We start from the raw sequence: 13129 nt of genomic DNA on the forward strand, positions 1-13129 counted from the left end.
AGGAAACATTTGGAGAAATGTTGTCTTATGTAATTTGAGGTAAAGTACTTTGCAATGAACTGATAATGCATTCTGCAGTATATTGTACACAGAAGGAACATGTTACAATGACCACTTTCCAATGGAGTAGTTTTTTTCATATGGATCACTAACTAGTTAACGCGTTTAACACAGTACATAAAAAGAGACGTGAGGCCAGAGTTACATTGATAATTTTTCTTTTTTTTTCTGAGTATTATCTCATTTCCATTTTAAATAATTGTGCAAAGCACCATGAAAATCCAACTGTTGTCTCCAGAAATTAAATGTCTATGTTTTATATCATACCATTAATTTAAGTATTTTCATGATATCAAGGATAAACTTTAACTTTAAGCATTTTATATTGAGCAGGTGAAATTTTACTTTAGATTACATTGTCCAAAATTGTGTTTAAAATGTACAATAAAAACATTCCCATTGGGGTTATTATAATAATATACAAATAACTACTGGTATTGGTTATAGTTTGACAATAATACCCTAAGTACAGTAGTACATAAACGGCAGTATATCACCATTAAAAAAAAAGAAATATAGCCAAAAATTGCAAGACACAATAATAAGAAATATACTAGCCAAGGCAATCCAAACTTTAAATTTATTGCTTAATGCCTGTGTTAGGATGCTTCTTTAGCATCTGAGACATTCTAATTAAATCTCTAAGTCTAATTCAAACTGTTACAGTACATTGAAAGGTAGAAACTATCACATCCTTACTTTTCATATGGCAAACAGCCAAGTACAGTAGATTTAGTTAATGTTGGATACGGACACCAGAAAAGATTTGGGCCATGTTGTAATATTGTATTATAAAATGTACCATGATTAGATTACTTATTATGGTTTTTAAACCCAAAATTTTCAAAAATTTCCATTTAAGATTTGTTTCCTTCAATCAGTTTTTATTAACAACATATTGTTTTGACTGACCAAGTAAAGCACAGCATTTGTACATTCAGTTGGAAGTAATGGCTTATACAGTATATAGTTTTGGGCTACAACAGTGTTCCATGCTGAGACAGCACACATGTGAATGTCATACTGTAAACGAAGCTACAAAGACAACTTTGAGATGAAATTAATTAAGTTATGCAATAATTTTTATTGGCAGCTGTTTTTTTCTCCAGAATATTACATGATGAAAAAGGTGTTGCACATTTTTCAGAATAGCCAGAACAGCATTTAAATTTTGTCTCTAAACCTTAAAATCAGTGACTGAATATTTTTTTAAAAATGTAAAAAATATGATCAATTTCCGTTCCTATCTATAATACATTCATATTTGTAATGTTCTGCTCCTTTGATAATTTATTTTACAGCAGTAAAACTGAAGATGTTTCTCAATGATGTTTTCATCTTTATTAAGGCACAACTTTCACAGTTGATTCCAAACCTTTTTAACCTTAGTCTTATTACTGCACAATAACTAAAAACACAGATCCACACAAGTTAACTAAAACCTATGTAAGCCTTTTGTTCTAGGCAATGTGAAAAAAAAAGATGTTTTTGTACTGTATATACAGTACAGTACAGAGTTTGTGGTGTATGTTCATTTTTTAAATAAAGAATTAAGGACTTTTTTTTAACTTGTAAGGAATGTAAAACATCGTCATTTGTCACTTGATGAAGCTGATGGAATTTTTCATATTACATTTTCTGAAAATGTTATTTTCACTGCTGAGACTGGAAACCTCGAAGGAAAATGGATTGCTGGTGTTTGTGGACCAGAAGGTGGCTCTCTTATCTCGGCACAATAATTTCCAAACCACTGCCCCTTAAAGGTGACTGGGGGGTCTCTGTGTTATGTCGACACACAGCGTCCGTTTGGGTTTATGACGCTGTTCCACCTATGTTAGGGGGTACTGCGTTATGGCACTTACTGTAGGTGCCTTGTCGGGTTTTTGCCATTCTCTGTCAGTTATAAGACATGCACAATAAAGAGCAGACGTCTGCGAAACCTGTCTGTCTCAGACCCTGGTTTTCCGCGGCTTCACGCTCTGCTGTTGGAAGTGCTGTCTGTCACATAAGATGTTCAGCTCCTGACTACATGGTTAGGACTGCCTAACCGCTAAAAATTCCGAGACTCTATTCAAAAAGGTAAATATACTCCAAATAAACTCAATTTTCCTGTATAAATTTAGCTCTGGGACAGAAAAATGTGGTCTACTAAAATGCAATGCATATATAGTAAAGATTCTACCTCCTATAAATGAGTGCTGCATTTCACTGGTAGATTGCAGGATTCTCCTCCTATACTGTATGTAAAGTGCTTTGGGATTCTTTGGGATGAAAAGTGGTTTATAAACATAATAAAAAGTCTTCCTATTAATATCTATACTTCTATATGATATGTACATAATACTCATGTATACAGTATATAGTAACAGATGCTTAACAGCTTTTAGAATTTTGCCCTTTTGATTTAGATTTCTAGTGATCAGTTTTCACAGTTAATAAGAAAAGTATCTTATATGCTTATATTATACGACTAAAATGTGCCAGATTTTTAAAATATATTATTTATATTTTTTTGTAAAAATAAAGATTTAAGGATTCACACCAAGATTGTTCAATGAAAATGTTCCCAATAATACAGTATATTTTCAGTTAATGTTTTGACTTGATGTATTTCATTTCAAACCACACAACTAGGCACTGCTGTGTTTCATCGTCTGTCAACCTTTTCTGTAATTCAGAGTAAGAGTTATCTGTCCAATTATTTGTTATTTAAATATATATAGTCCAGTAATAACCAAGATTATTTTACCTCATTACAGTTTCATACAGAACTTTGAAAACCAAACAGATTGTAAAAGCAAATGGCCTCATCAACTTTGTAACTGTTGTAATGTAAATGACAAATTCTTTCAGTACATAGTTATGCTATTTTATAATACAGGCAACTGAAGTGAATCCACAGTATTAATAATAAAATATTGGTTTTTTTAAAAAAATTACTCAGGTGAACAAATTTTAATGCTCTCTCCTAAGTTCTATTAATGGCTATTACAATCTATCTAATTGTGTTAGGATTACAAAGATTTTAACACATCCAGTTATATTTGAAATCTGGTTACTAGGGGACATTATGTTACCAGGGGGCAATTTAAAGAATTTTATTTCTGATGTCTATCTGCGCAATTAGTTTTGAATTTCTCTCTGAAATTCAAATGATGGTCAAATAAAGGAGGAAACTGATAACTTAATAAACCCATAAGGACTTAGATTTTTTTTGTATTCTTATTGTTCACAGCCAAAACTCAATCAGCTTAAAAAAATGGAATTCTTTCACTGGAAATGGAAGAGATCAAGACATTTTATCCTGCATTTAACAGCAAGGCAGACGATTACTGCTGAGGTCCAGTAAACGAATGCTTGTTACTGTATGACGGGTTTTACTTGCACTATGTGATTGAAAATGAAATAAAAGTAAAACATTACATACAAAGTATATTGTCATTACATTACAGTCCCTCCAGCAATTTAGTCTATATTTTGCTGCTTGTGTTTGGAATGGGTTTTTTTTAAGTTCGTAATTTCAGCAGGATTTCTAGCACTGCAGTTCTTTCTTTCCCTGCTGTGCTTTAATGATTCATCACCCATTTTTCCTTTAAGTAACCATTGGGCGCTAAGATGCCATTAGCCTCTAAAAATGCAACAAAAATAAATAACTAAATGTGTGTTTATGCTCTTTCTTTAAAAGGGATTGAGGCGAATTCCTGTCCCTAGAGGTGAAAAGGGATTGACTTTTGCCCACATCAATGCATCATTCAGTGAAATTGCAGATTTCCCATCTTCAAGAAAAAAGACAGGCCCCTGAACAAAAGAAAACAAAACAGTTAAGATTTCACTTAAATGTTGCACAGCTCTGTTTCTAACTTTTTTTTACAGAGGTGTTATTAACACTACAGAAATAATAAACATTTTGACTGAATATTGCAGTCTTATCTTTACAGTAACAGAGTGTGAGAAATGGCTTTAGGAAAAGACTGCAATAGCAGCTGCCTGAAGCTAAAGAAAGACTCAAAGAATTGGAATATACTGTAGGTATAATCATGTATAATCGTGTATAATCACGTATTGTATACTTGAATAATTGTTTAGTATGCATTTTCACATGGGATTTACTCAATAAGTTTTGTGTATACTGTATGTGTCACTGAGTAGTATTTCAGACAAGGATTCCGAGAACCTGAAGCTGGTATTTAGTATTTTTAAGAAGAGTTACATTTGATTAACAAGTCTTGTGTGTATAATGAATAAAAGTTTTTTAGTTTTAAATAAAGGTCAGAAAGTTTCCTGTACTGTAAAATTCAAGCCACTTCTTGGTGTTTTATGTATGAAGGTCTGATCTTGCACAAAAGGTACAGTAGTTACTGCCATTAAAACAATTTATATTGTAAGGACACAATAAAACTGAATGTTATTTTATAGTGAAAACATAACAAGATTTATCAGGATAATATTTATTTTTCATAAAGACAGTGCCGCACAAGTTAATAAAGCACTTACCACCCAACCTAATTAAATGTGGATTCAGAGATGTTCACAAATTTAGATCAGTAACTTCACACTCCAGTTTTAAATGTCATGTTTTCAAAGTTTCTCAGAGAAAAATCGAGAGACACGAGCTGACTGAGAACTGAGCTGTGTAGTTCTGGGTGAATTCAATGATTAGCCTGACAAATAAGCATATGAAAATCAATATTCGCTCATGTTCCTCTTTTTAGTAGATCCAAACAACAGAGTGATACTGGGATATCAGCAGACACAAGAATGGAACGTTACCTTTGTACCGTACCTGGAATCTGAGATGCAAAAAGCTGAAAAACAATACAATAATAAAATATGTATATTCCAATTATTTGACAAACCTGTATCCTGAGTCCTGTCAGACAAGAGATCTGGACATCAGAGTGGCTGGGAAGATTAGACCCAGTGACATAGTCAGGTCCCACCAATCCACTGAGGGGTTCTTCTTTAATCCTGTTGAGCAAAATGTCATACACTTCTCTTTGGGCATCAGATGGAGGTGTATAGGGTACGTCCTCTAGAGACCTAATGAAGCAAAGGAAAAAAGCCTGAATGCATCAAAAAGGCATGCCTGCCCTGAAAACAAATTTGTGTTGTTCTACGCGATGCATTCAGTTTCAGTTTACTGTACATGCAACTGATGTTGGGCTCTGAACTGCTGGGACCCCTGTCAGGAACAAGCAGCTTTCTGATTATAGATGGATAACAATCATAATTGGTAACCAAAAGGTATATTTTACTTATTCAATAAAGTATCTGTAGTTTTTTTCTGTTGCCCTTAATTTTTAATCGCTGTATGGCACATTGAGGTATTATAGTGGAGGTCTGGTGGCTTGAATTAAGATGCTTTTATTATCCTCAAGTAATGTGGAGACTATTCTTGGTTTTCAGGTTGAGTTGAAGACGAAAGCTCATTTTCTTGATGGAAAAAAGGGACTGGATTAGTGAACAGAATTTGAGAGGTGTGTCTGGAAGAAAATATTGATTTAAGGGTTGGCTTACTTGTTTAAAGACTGTGTGCATGCCCTCCAAGCATCCAGCTCCACTGAGAGCTGCTCGATTTTCAGAGGGACAGACACTTCACGCCTTTTCATCAGCTGGCTGAAAAAAGGAACAAAGGCCACTGCAGTCTAAACAGAAAAAAATAAGCCAAAAAGAAATGCAGAGTATAACAATGGTAAAGTCTATTTCACAGCACAGTGCCTCATCAGGCAAGAGCCCAGGATGGCAGTCTGACCCAGGGTTATGTCTGCTGTGAGCCACTGTGGAAACTGCAACATATCAAATGACAACTGGCTCTGCTTGGGGGTATTTTGGAGGAATACATGCATGGTCCTCATTCTCCTGGTATGCAAAGTTATTCATAAAAACTACTGTTATACCCTGGTGGTAAAGGCTGTGGCCAGCTTGTTGTTGTTTCTAATTCATAAACAGCATTTACTAGTATGCTAGTTGCATTACCTGGTAGGAAGACAATACTATTAGATCATCTTTTCTTTTTGTTTCCAAAAAAATGGCTGATAAATGCTAGCATGGGGAACTGATGGCAGCACGCAGATCACAGGTGCTTTGTTAGGACACCAGCAATTACTAGTGCATTTTAATCATGTGAATTGCATCAGTGATGTACAATATTGTAAAATCTGTGAGCAATTACATTGCTGAGGGTATTGTACAGTAGGTAAAAATCAGTTTGACTGAGGGAGTTACTGTAGCTCTGATTCTCAACCGAACAGGCAAGGTGGACTGAACACTCTCCTCTTGTTTGTAAATTTTCTTTTGCTTTTAAGCTTTAACACATAGGGTCACTTAGAAGCATTTTTTCTTCTGTATATATAACTATCATGTCCGGTGTGTACCACTGAGTTACTGTAACATCCTGCTAAGAATTTCTCATTTCTTTCTTTCTGTGTATGCCAGAAACAATGAAGAAAGCCGTTATTTCTGATATGTCTCTACAATGAACAAGGATAATTAGAGTGTTACTCACAATTTGTTTTAATCATGTGAATTATGTTCTTAAACAGATCATTTTAACTTCCTGTGGTTTTGTGTCATGTTTGTGTCATGAACTCTACAAGTCATTTCCACAGTGCACTTTACCATCATCTCTGCCATCAGACAAGATTTACATTATCCAGATGGTGGTTTTATGAATGACATGAAAAAACATCCACAGTGTTTTAATGAGTCAATATGGAAATTACATCTGTTTTTATGAATGGGCTGCAGCCAAACATTTAAAGATTATAAAATACTATTACTTGTATAATACACTTAATTCAGGAGTGCTTTTTCTTACATGACATGTGGGTACTTTTAAAGTGCTTTATACTCACCTTGTATACTCATAAAGTGCAGGAACAATACTGTAATACTGTCTTCTGATTGCCAGTAAAGCACCAATGTAACCACACAGTATTAGCAGCTCGTTACGGTCCCTAAAAAGAAGAAGGAGAAAGAACAATATAGCGTGAAACAGCCCAACCTGGTTAACACATGTTTAATGATCCTTTGCTTACTTACTCACTACACTTGTGGAGCACAAGCCGGTCAGTACGAATGTAGCTAAGAAGGTCAAGAATGGGGTAAACTGAGTCCAAGGTCCAGTCAGAGCTGCTTATTTGATCTATTGAGTGAGAGAATGAAGGAAAGAAAGAACATTTGTAAATGTATGTAAACTGACAATGGGTTTGCGATAGATCATATTTTCTGTGCTGTCACTGTATCTCCACATTTGCTTGGAAATAAGCAAACAGTAGTCAGTCAATCCTTTGTATTGATCTTCTGTTCCACTGGAGGTTTTCTTGCTGATTTGAACAAGCTAGGAATAGACTGTCCTGACTTAATTCAAAGCTGTGATGTGAACTATATGTCCAATACCTAGTTTCTCAAACAGCTTCTGACAGACTGATAGATATATATATACAGGTGTGAAAAGCAGCTTTTCTTGCCCCTGCAGAGATTAAATCTCAGTCTCTAGACAGAAAACCAAATCCTCTGCTTTGGCAAACGTCCTGCTCTATCTAGATTTCAGAGGAGCATGTTTCTTCTGTAACTTGCTCTGAGCATGGAGACCTATTTTGTATCTGTCCCCATAAAAATGCAGTTTTATCTTCAGTTTCACAAACAGAAAAGCATGTTCAAGGACAACCTGTTTACACGGATTTGACCATCACAAGCATCTTGTGACTGTTATTTTGAACAAATAATACAAGCCATGACTAACACTGGGATTAGTAGTGTTAATATAATACTGTAGTAATCATGTTAACAGAAAAAACAAATAGCTTGAAAACACATGTAACAAGGGAGGTAACTTAAAAGAAGTTTAAGTTACTCCTTGGCAAATGTACATCTGGCTAATACAATGACCCCTACAATGTATCACAATGTGCCTGTCACATGCAGTCTATTAAATGTCTTAGCACACAATCTTCATTCTTAAAAGAAATGTTTGGAATTTATGCCACGCTTACATAATTCCTCTTTCAGACATGTTCAAAAAGATACTGTACATACAGTACCTTTAACAAACTGAATGCCAATTGGAAGGGCTTTTTCAGGCTGTGGGCTCAGAAGATGGTATTTGACAGCCTGGAAGATTTCTCCATCACTGTATGCTGTTTCTGCCAATTCCACACTTTCTTCTAAACTTGGCAGATTACACTAAAAGGTGAAAAAATGTTATTGGTAAAAACAATGTAAAACCTCTTTTTTTACATTTTTGTTATAAGCACTAGCTATGTCCTAAGCCCAGGTAAAATAATGATAAAGTATTTAAAACCAAACAATACCTACTGTACAATATGTATTTTGCTTCCTTTTTAGGTTATTGATAATTGTGTGCTAACAGGTGGATCTACAGTATTTGATCCATCACAACATGTGACATAGAAAAGAACTGCACATCAAATTTAGTTTTTCTAATTTAAGAACAAAACACTCATTTATTCATGAAATAAGCAGGGTTAAGTTTGCCACTAAGGTTAGGGCTGGATGTATGGTTGAAGTTAGGTATCATGTGAACATTAGATTCTGGGCCAACTCAAAGGCTGTTAAAAACAAGAATTAAAATAGAGTTCAAAACTATTCAGAAACATCAGTGTTTGACAAAAACCTAATTTAGGCCAATTGATTCATTTCCACTTACTGTGCATGGCCGAGCTTTTCAAAGTTTGAGCAAATACTTTTGGTTCACAGCTACACAATTAACATCACTTACTTTCTCATGTAGATCATTAATTTCTGCAGAGCTTCCTGGGTAGAAAGCACAGAGCTTGACTAATAAGATTTCATTTTCTGGAATCATTTGCAGTAAACTGGCAGCTAAGTCCCTGAACAGAAAGGCAAATGTCATGAAGTTAGTTTCAGTACAGTACAGTACAGTACAGTTAAGTTCTCTGAGGTTGCCTTACCATGCTCTAAAAAAGTGCTTTATAATAAATGTTCATTTATTATATATAAAGGCATTAAATGATGATGATTAAATCATGATGGGTCAGTTGCAATCTACATGTGAATTTAGCATACGAGCTGTGCACTAGCACCAATACTTTCTCTATGATCATCACACAGCTGAGCAGCTGTATACTAATGCAGTACTAAATCCAACAAACAAAAAACATTGTCTTCTCTCGTTGTCCCAGCAGCTTGCCCAGCACAGGATTAAAGTGTCAAATGTGCAGTAAGTGCAGAGCTGACTGAAACCCTTGTGGGTTTTATGTGGAGCACAACGGTACTTTAAATTCATACTGTACTCAGTACTCAAATCTAACAATTATAAAACAAAGACCCGTGCGAACGAGAAAATAAATGAATGTATTTGGAAACAAGTGTTGCAGTCAAGCAAATTGTTTTGAAAACTCTCCTGTTAAGATGTTAATTCCAGAAATGTAGATAAAATAAAATACAGTCTCGAAATTAAATTCTGCATAAGTATTTTTAAATGTTAGAAACAGTATGATGTTATAAATGGCTGGTATGGCTTGAATGGGATTACTACATTCTTGTTAGATGCAGACAACAACATGAACTTCTCAATTAAAAATACACCACATGCATTAGTCATCTGTTCTTTTCTATCACGCATGAATAAAATACCTGTTTCCAACAGATGGAAAGCTAAAAAGAAAATGAACATAATGAACACCAAAAATGTATTTTCAACACAATGAAAAATGAAAAAAAAAGTTATGAAAGTGACAGCAAAGAATGATCCACACTGGAAACACCCTGTTATTTAAGAGTAAAAGTTATTTTATGAGAATTTGTAAAATTGTTTATTGTTTTTTTTAAAAAAACGTTTCCCTTTTATGCACTGAGTATATGATTCAGCATTTAACCACTTTACATTGCTAATATACTGTATGACTGACAATGAAAGCATTTTAAAAGAAATAATTGTATAAAAATCCAACAAAATGACATTTATTTTTTTATCTTACTAACATGATGATCTGCAGTATATTGTACAGTTCATCGTTTGGGGAAAATAAGTTGTCATAAAAAGCTTTTCCTTCTGATAAGCGGTTAGAAACAACCAGTGCCCTTCTTATTGAATGAACAAAGCTGCTACAAAGCACAAGGCTCTTACCATGTAATGGCTGTCATGTACTTCCTTGCAAGTAGTTCCAGGACATAATGTGTTGCCTGTGCTGCATCTTCGCCAAGCACAGTTCCCACACACACAGCTAGTTCCAGCTCGTTGCCACGGATCAGACTGGCCATCGCCAACTTTATCAAAAGAGGAGAGATTTTCTTGAAAGACCTGCTTGCATTTGCACACTCTACATCATGTCCTGTTCTAAAGGGCAACAGGTTAAATCGTCTCAGAATGTCCTGGTGAATACATAGTATTCTCACTATGCAGGCTCACTTTGATATACTGTACAGGATAGTACAGAAGGCAGAAATGTGGTGATCTAATATACAGTACAATTACCCTGCTAAGCAAGGACTATATATTTTTGATACACTGTTGGACAAATACTGAAAATTAATTAAAAAATATCAGATTAGTTAGATGCATGTGAGTGAATCTAAATGCACCAATCACTCAAGTGATTTATATTTATTTAATAACTGGTTTATTTTAGACATTGCTTATTTTGAATTCTCCCAAGCACCCATGTCAATTAAAAAAAAAGGAAGCTTCCTAATTACTGATGGGAAGTGATACACTCCATCTCAGCCTCAAAACACTATCAGGGATATCCTAACTGAAGTTTGTCTGGATGTCTGTTACAATACCAGCAGTATTAAGCTGCTTTAACTCATCCTGAAAAAACTGTCATGTCAGACAGTCTATGAGAATATGTTTTTTCTTAAAAGCATTGTTTCCAATTCACACATTTTTTAAAACTGTCTAAGGTGAAATACAAAGACTCATTTTTTCATGAAAGAGTTTCTATAACTAGAATGAACTGGATGGGCAGTCTTCATACAACTTCAATCACTGACACAATGAATTCATAAAATGTTCATTAGCTACTGTACATCTTTTAGTGAATTAAAATGTTGTGTGATCCAATATCAATTTGGCGGACTCAGAGGATAGGTACAGTATGAAATAAATTTACCTCAGTATTATCTACTGCCAGGTAACAGCATGCAGCCAAGACCGCTCGCCCGTCTTGGAAATACCATTCTGCAAGCTCTTTGCTAACTCGATGTAACAATCTGAAACACATGAGGGCTCCTTCAGAACCAGCATCTCATATTTTATACACAGACAGTATAAGGGCAGTCACATGAAAAAATTCTGTTTCCAATACATTTGTTTTATTCTTCATAATTTGAAATAAATCCTCTTCATATACTCAAATTTGCTATTTTGTATTACATCTTATACAGTATATTGCATGTACTGTACAGTATAAAACGTTTAGCTATAAAAACCACGAAACGTACCCATTGTATGTTTCCATGTTGCTATCATCTGTGTTGGGAGAGTGATTTACAGAAGAGATTTGTGGTACATGAATGTTTCCTTCACAGGCTGCCTATTTGTTAAAAAAAAATCAAATATTAATAAACCATAACAGCAAACTGATATTTTATAGTTAGATTACTGAAAACTATCCATAGGTCACATATTTGAAAACAGTGAAATAGAGCAAAAGCTGTGAGTTCAACACACTAAATCAGTAGTTCAGAAGATGAAAATGGGTTTATGAAATTTAAACTTTTGCTGAAACTCCAAAAGCAAAAGAACGCATTTTATACTATTTTAGGATTTTTTTTGTCACTGAAGTTTGTGTTTGGTATGATCGTGCTCATAACTATATCAATTCTACCTGAGCAACAAGCAATGCTTCCTGAAGTTGTCCTCTTGAAGTAAAAAAATTGACCAGTTTCTTCACATCACCTGTGGCAATGCAGTATGGAATAACATCATCATTTTCCTCCTGTATTAACTGGTCAGCTCTCCTATGTAAACAACAAGCATGTTAAAGTGTGTAATAAGATATACAGTACATGTACATACAGTATATGATACACGTTTGTCAGTTTTCAAATGGAATTTCATCATGTGGAATCTCATTCACTAGGGAATTCAGTTAATTAATTCAGGTTAAAACTTGTCTTGATGACGTCTACTTCATACACCATTGTATCTCAAAAAATTAAAGTCATAATTATAAAATCTTTGTTTATTTAAGAAAACTCTCATTTTGATTAAAGAAAAAAAAGGTATCATGGTAGAGAACTGTAATTTCCATAATTACATTGGGGCTTCACAAACATTTTTTTGCACTGTACTGTACATATATACCTTAAAAGTTCAAAATATAATCAATTTCTGTTTCACTTTGAAACAATAGCACACTTAATCACTTCTTAATCACATACCTAATCAATTATTTTGATTTTAATACATATGCACATACAGTAGATTCAAATGTTTTAATATATTAAAAATACCTTTGCATAAGTTTTTTCCAGTATTTCATAGACACACCAGGAGCCACAGACAGAGCTTTGTCCCACTACAACAAAATATTTCACAATAAAATACTAATATATTTTCAAAAACAGTTTTTTCATATGAAACGAACAGAAAAATATTGGCTTTATGTGTTGCTACTTTTGTTTTTATTTTTACTTTATTTGTAATTTTACAGATGTGTTATTATAGTTTAGCTGTTTTCTAATCTCCAGTATTAGCATGCCTTTACTGCTCTTTACTACAGTGAATATGTAGTTAAAGAGCACACATATTCACACATTTCATTTCTCATGTGTCTTAGTATTGGGACTCATAACCACAGTCCTTCTGTAAACTCTTTTTTTTCTTTTTTTTTTTAAATTTGAAATTAGGCAGAACAACTATCTAACAACTACTGTAATAAAGAAGAAATAACACCCCAGAAAGAAAATACTGCATCTTATACAGTATGTATATTCCCATACTAAAGTCTTGTATCACTGAAACTATAGCTAAATATTTGTGAGACTAAGTAAGAGTCATACATAATGGTTATACTGTCATAAAGGGAAAAGAGCACATTGAATTTTGCCCTCAGAATTCAGTCATCGTGTTCAGCATGTT

The 13129-nt window shown here is 34.1% G+C and overlaps 1 protein-coding gene across 5 annotated transcripts in view; it reads right to left on the reverse strand.

Moving 5' to 3' along the window:
* Positions 1 to 233: 233 nt before the first annotated feature.
* The window catches only part of wdr17 (WD repeat domain 17), a 43772-nt gene continuing 30876 nt past the window's right edge, over positions 234 to 13129 (reverse strand). For 3 of the 5 annotated variants that reach the window (XM_088644515.1, XM_088644504.1, XM_088644487.1), the window contains 13 exons: positions 12502 to 12566; positions 11874 to 12006; positions 11488 to 11579; positions 11157 to 11256; positions 10172 to 10311; positions 9679 to 9699; positions 8801 to 8912; positions 8103 to 8244; positions 7102 to 7204; positions 6915 to 7016; positions 5578 to 5676; positions 4917 to 5100; positions 234 to 3858 (listed from right to left, as the gene is read on the reverse strand). In XM_088644515.1, coding sequence (XP_088500641.1) covers positions 3739 to 3858; positions 4917 to 5100; positions 5578 to 5676; positions 6915 to 7016; positions 7102 to 7204; positions 8103 to 8244; positions 8801 to 8912; positions 9679 to 9699; positions 10172 to 10311; positions 11157 to 11256; positions 11488 to 11579; positions 11874 to 12006; positions 12502 to 12566 — 1413 coding nt within the window. In that variant the 3' untranslated portion in view covers positions 234 to 3738. Of the gene's footprint in view, positions 3859 to 4916; positions 5101 to 5577; positions 5706 to 6914; positions 7017 to 7101; positions 7205 to 8102; positions 8245 to 8800; positions 8913 to 9678; positions 9700 to 10171; positions 10312 to 11156; positions 11257 to 11487; positions 11580 to 11873; positions 12007 to 12501; positions 12567 to 13129 lie in introns of those variants that run through there. The other 2 variants (XM_088644494.1, XM_088644524.1) reach the window with 2 other exon arrangements.

This window comes from Lepisosteus platostomus, chromosome 1 (genome assembly GCF_059453375.1).
Source record: "Lepisosteus platostomus isolate fLepPlt1 chromosome 1, fLepPlt1.hap1, whole genome shotgun sequence".
Lineage (NCBI taxonomy): Eukaryota > Metazoa > Chordata > Actinopteri > Semionotiformes > Lepisosteidae > Lepisosteus > Lepisosteus platostomus.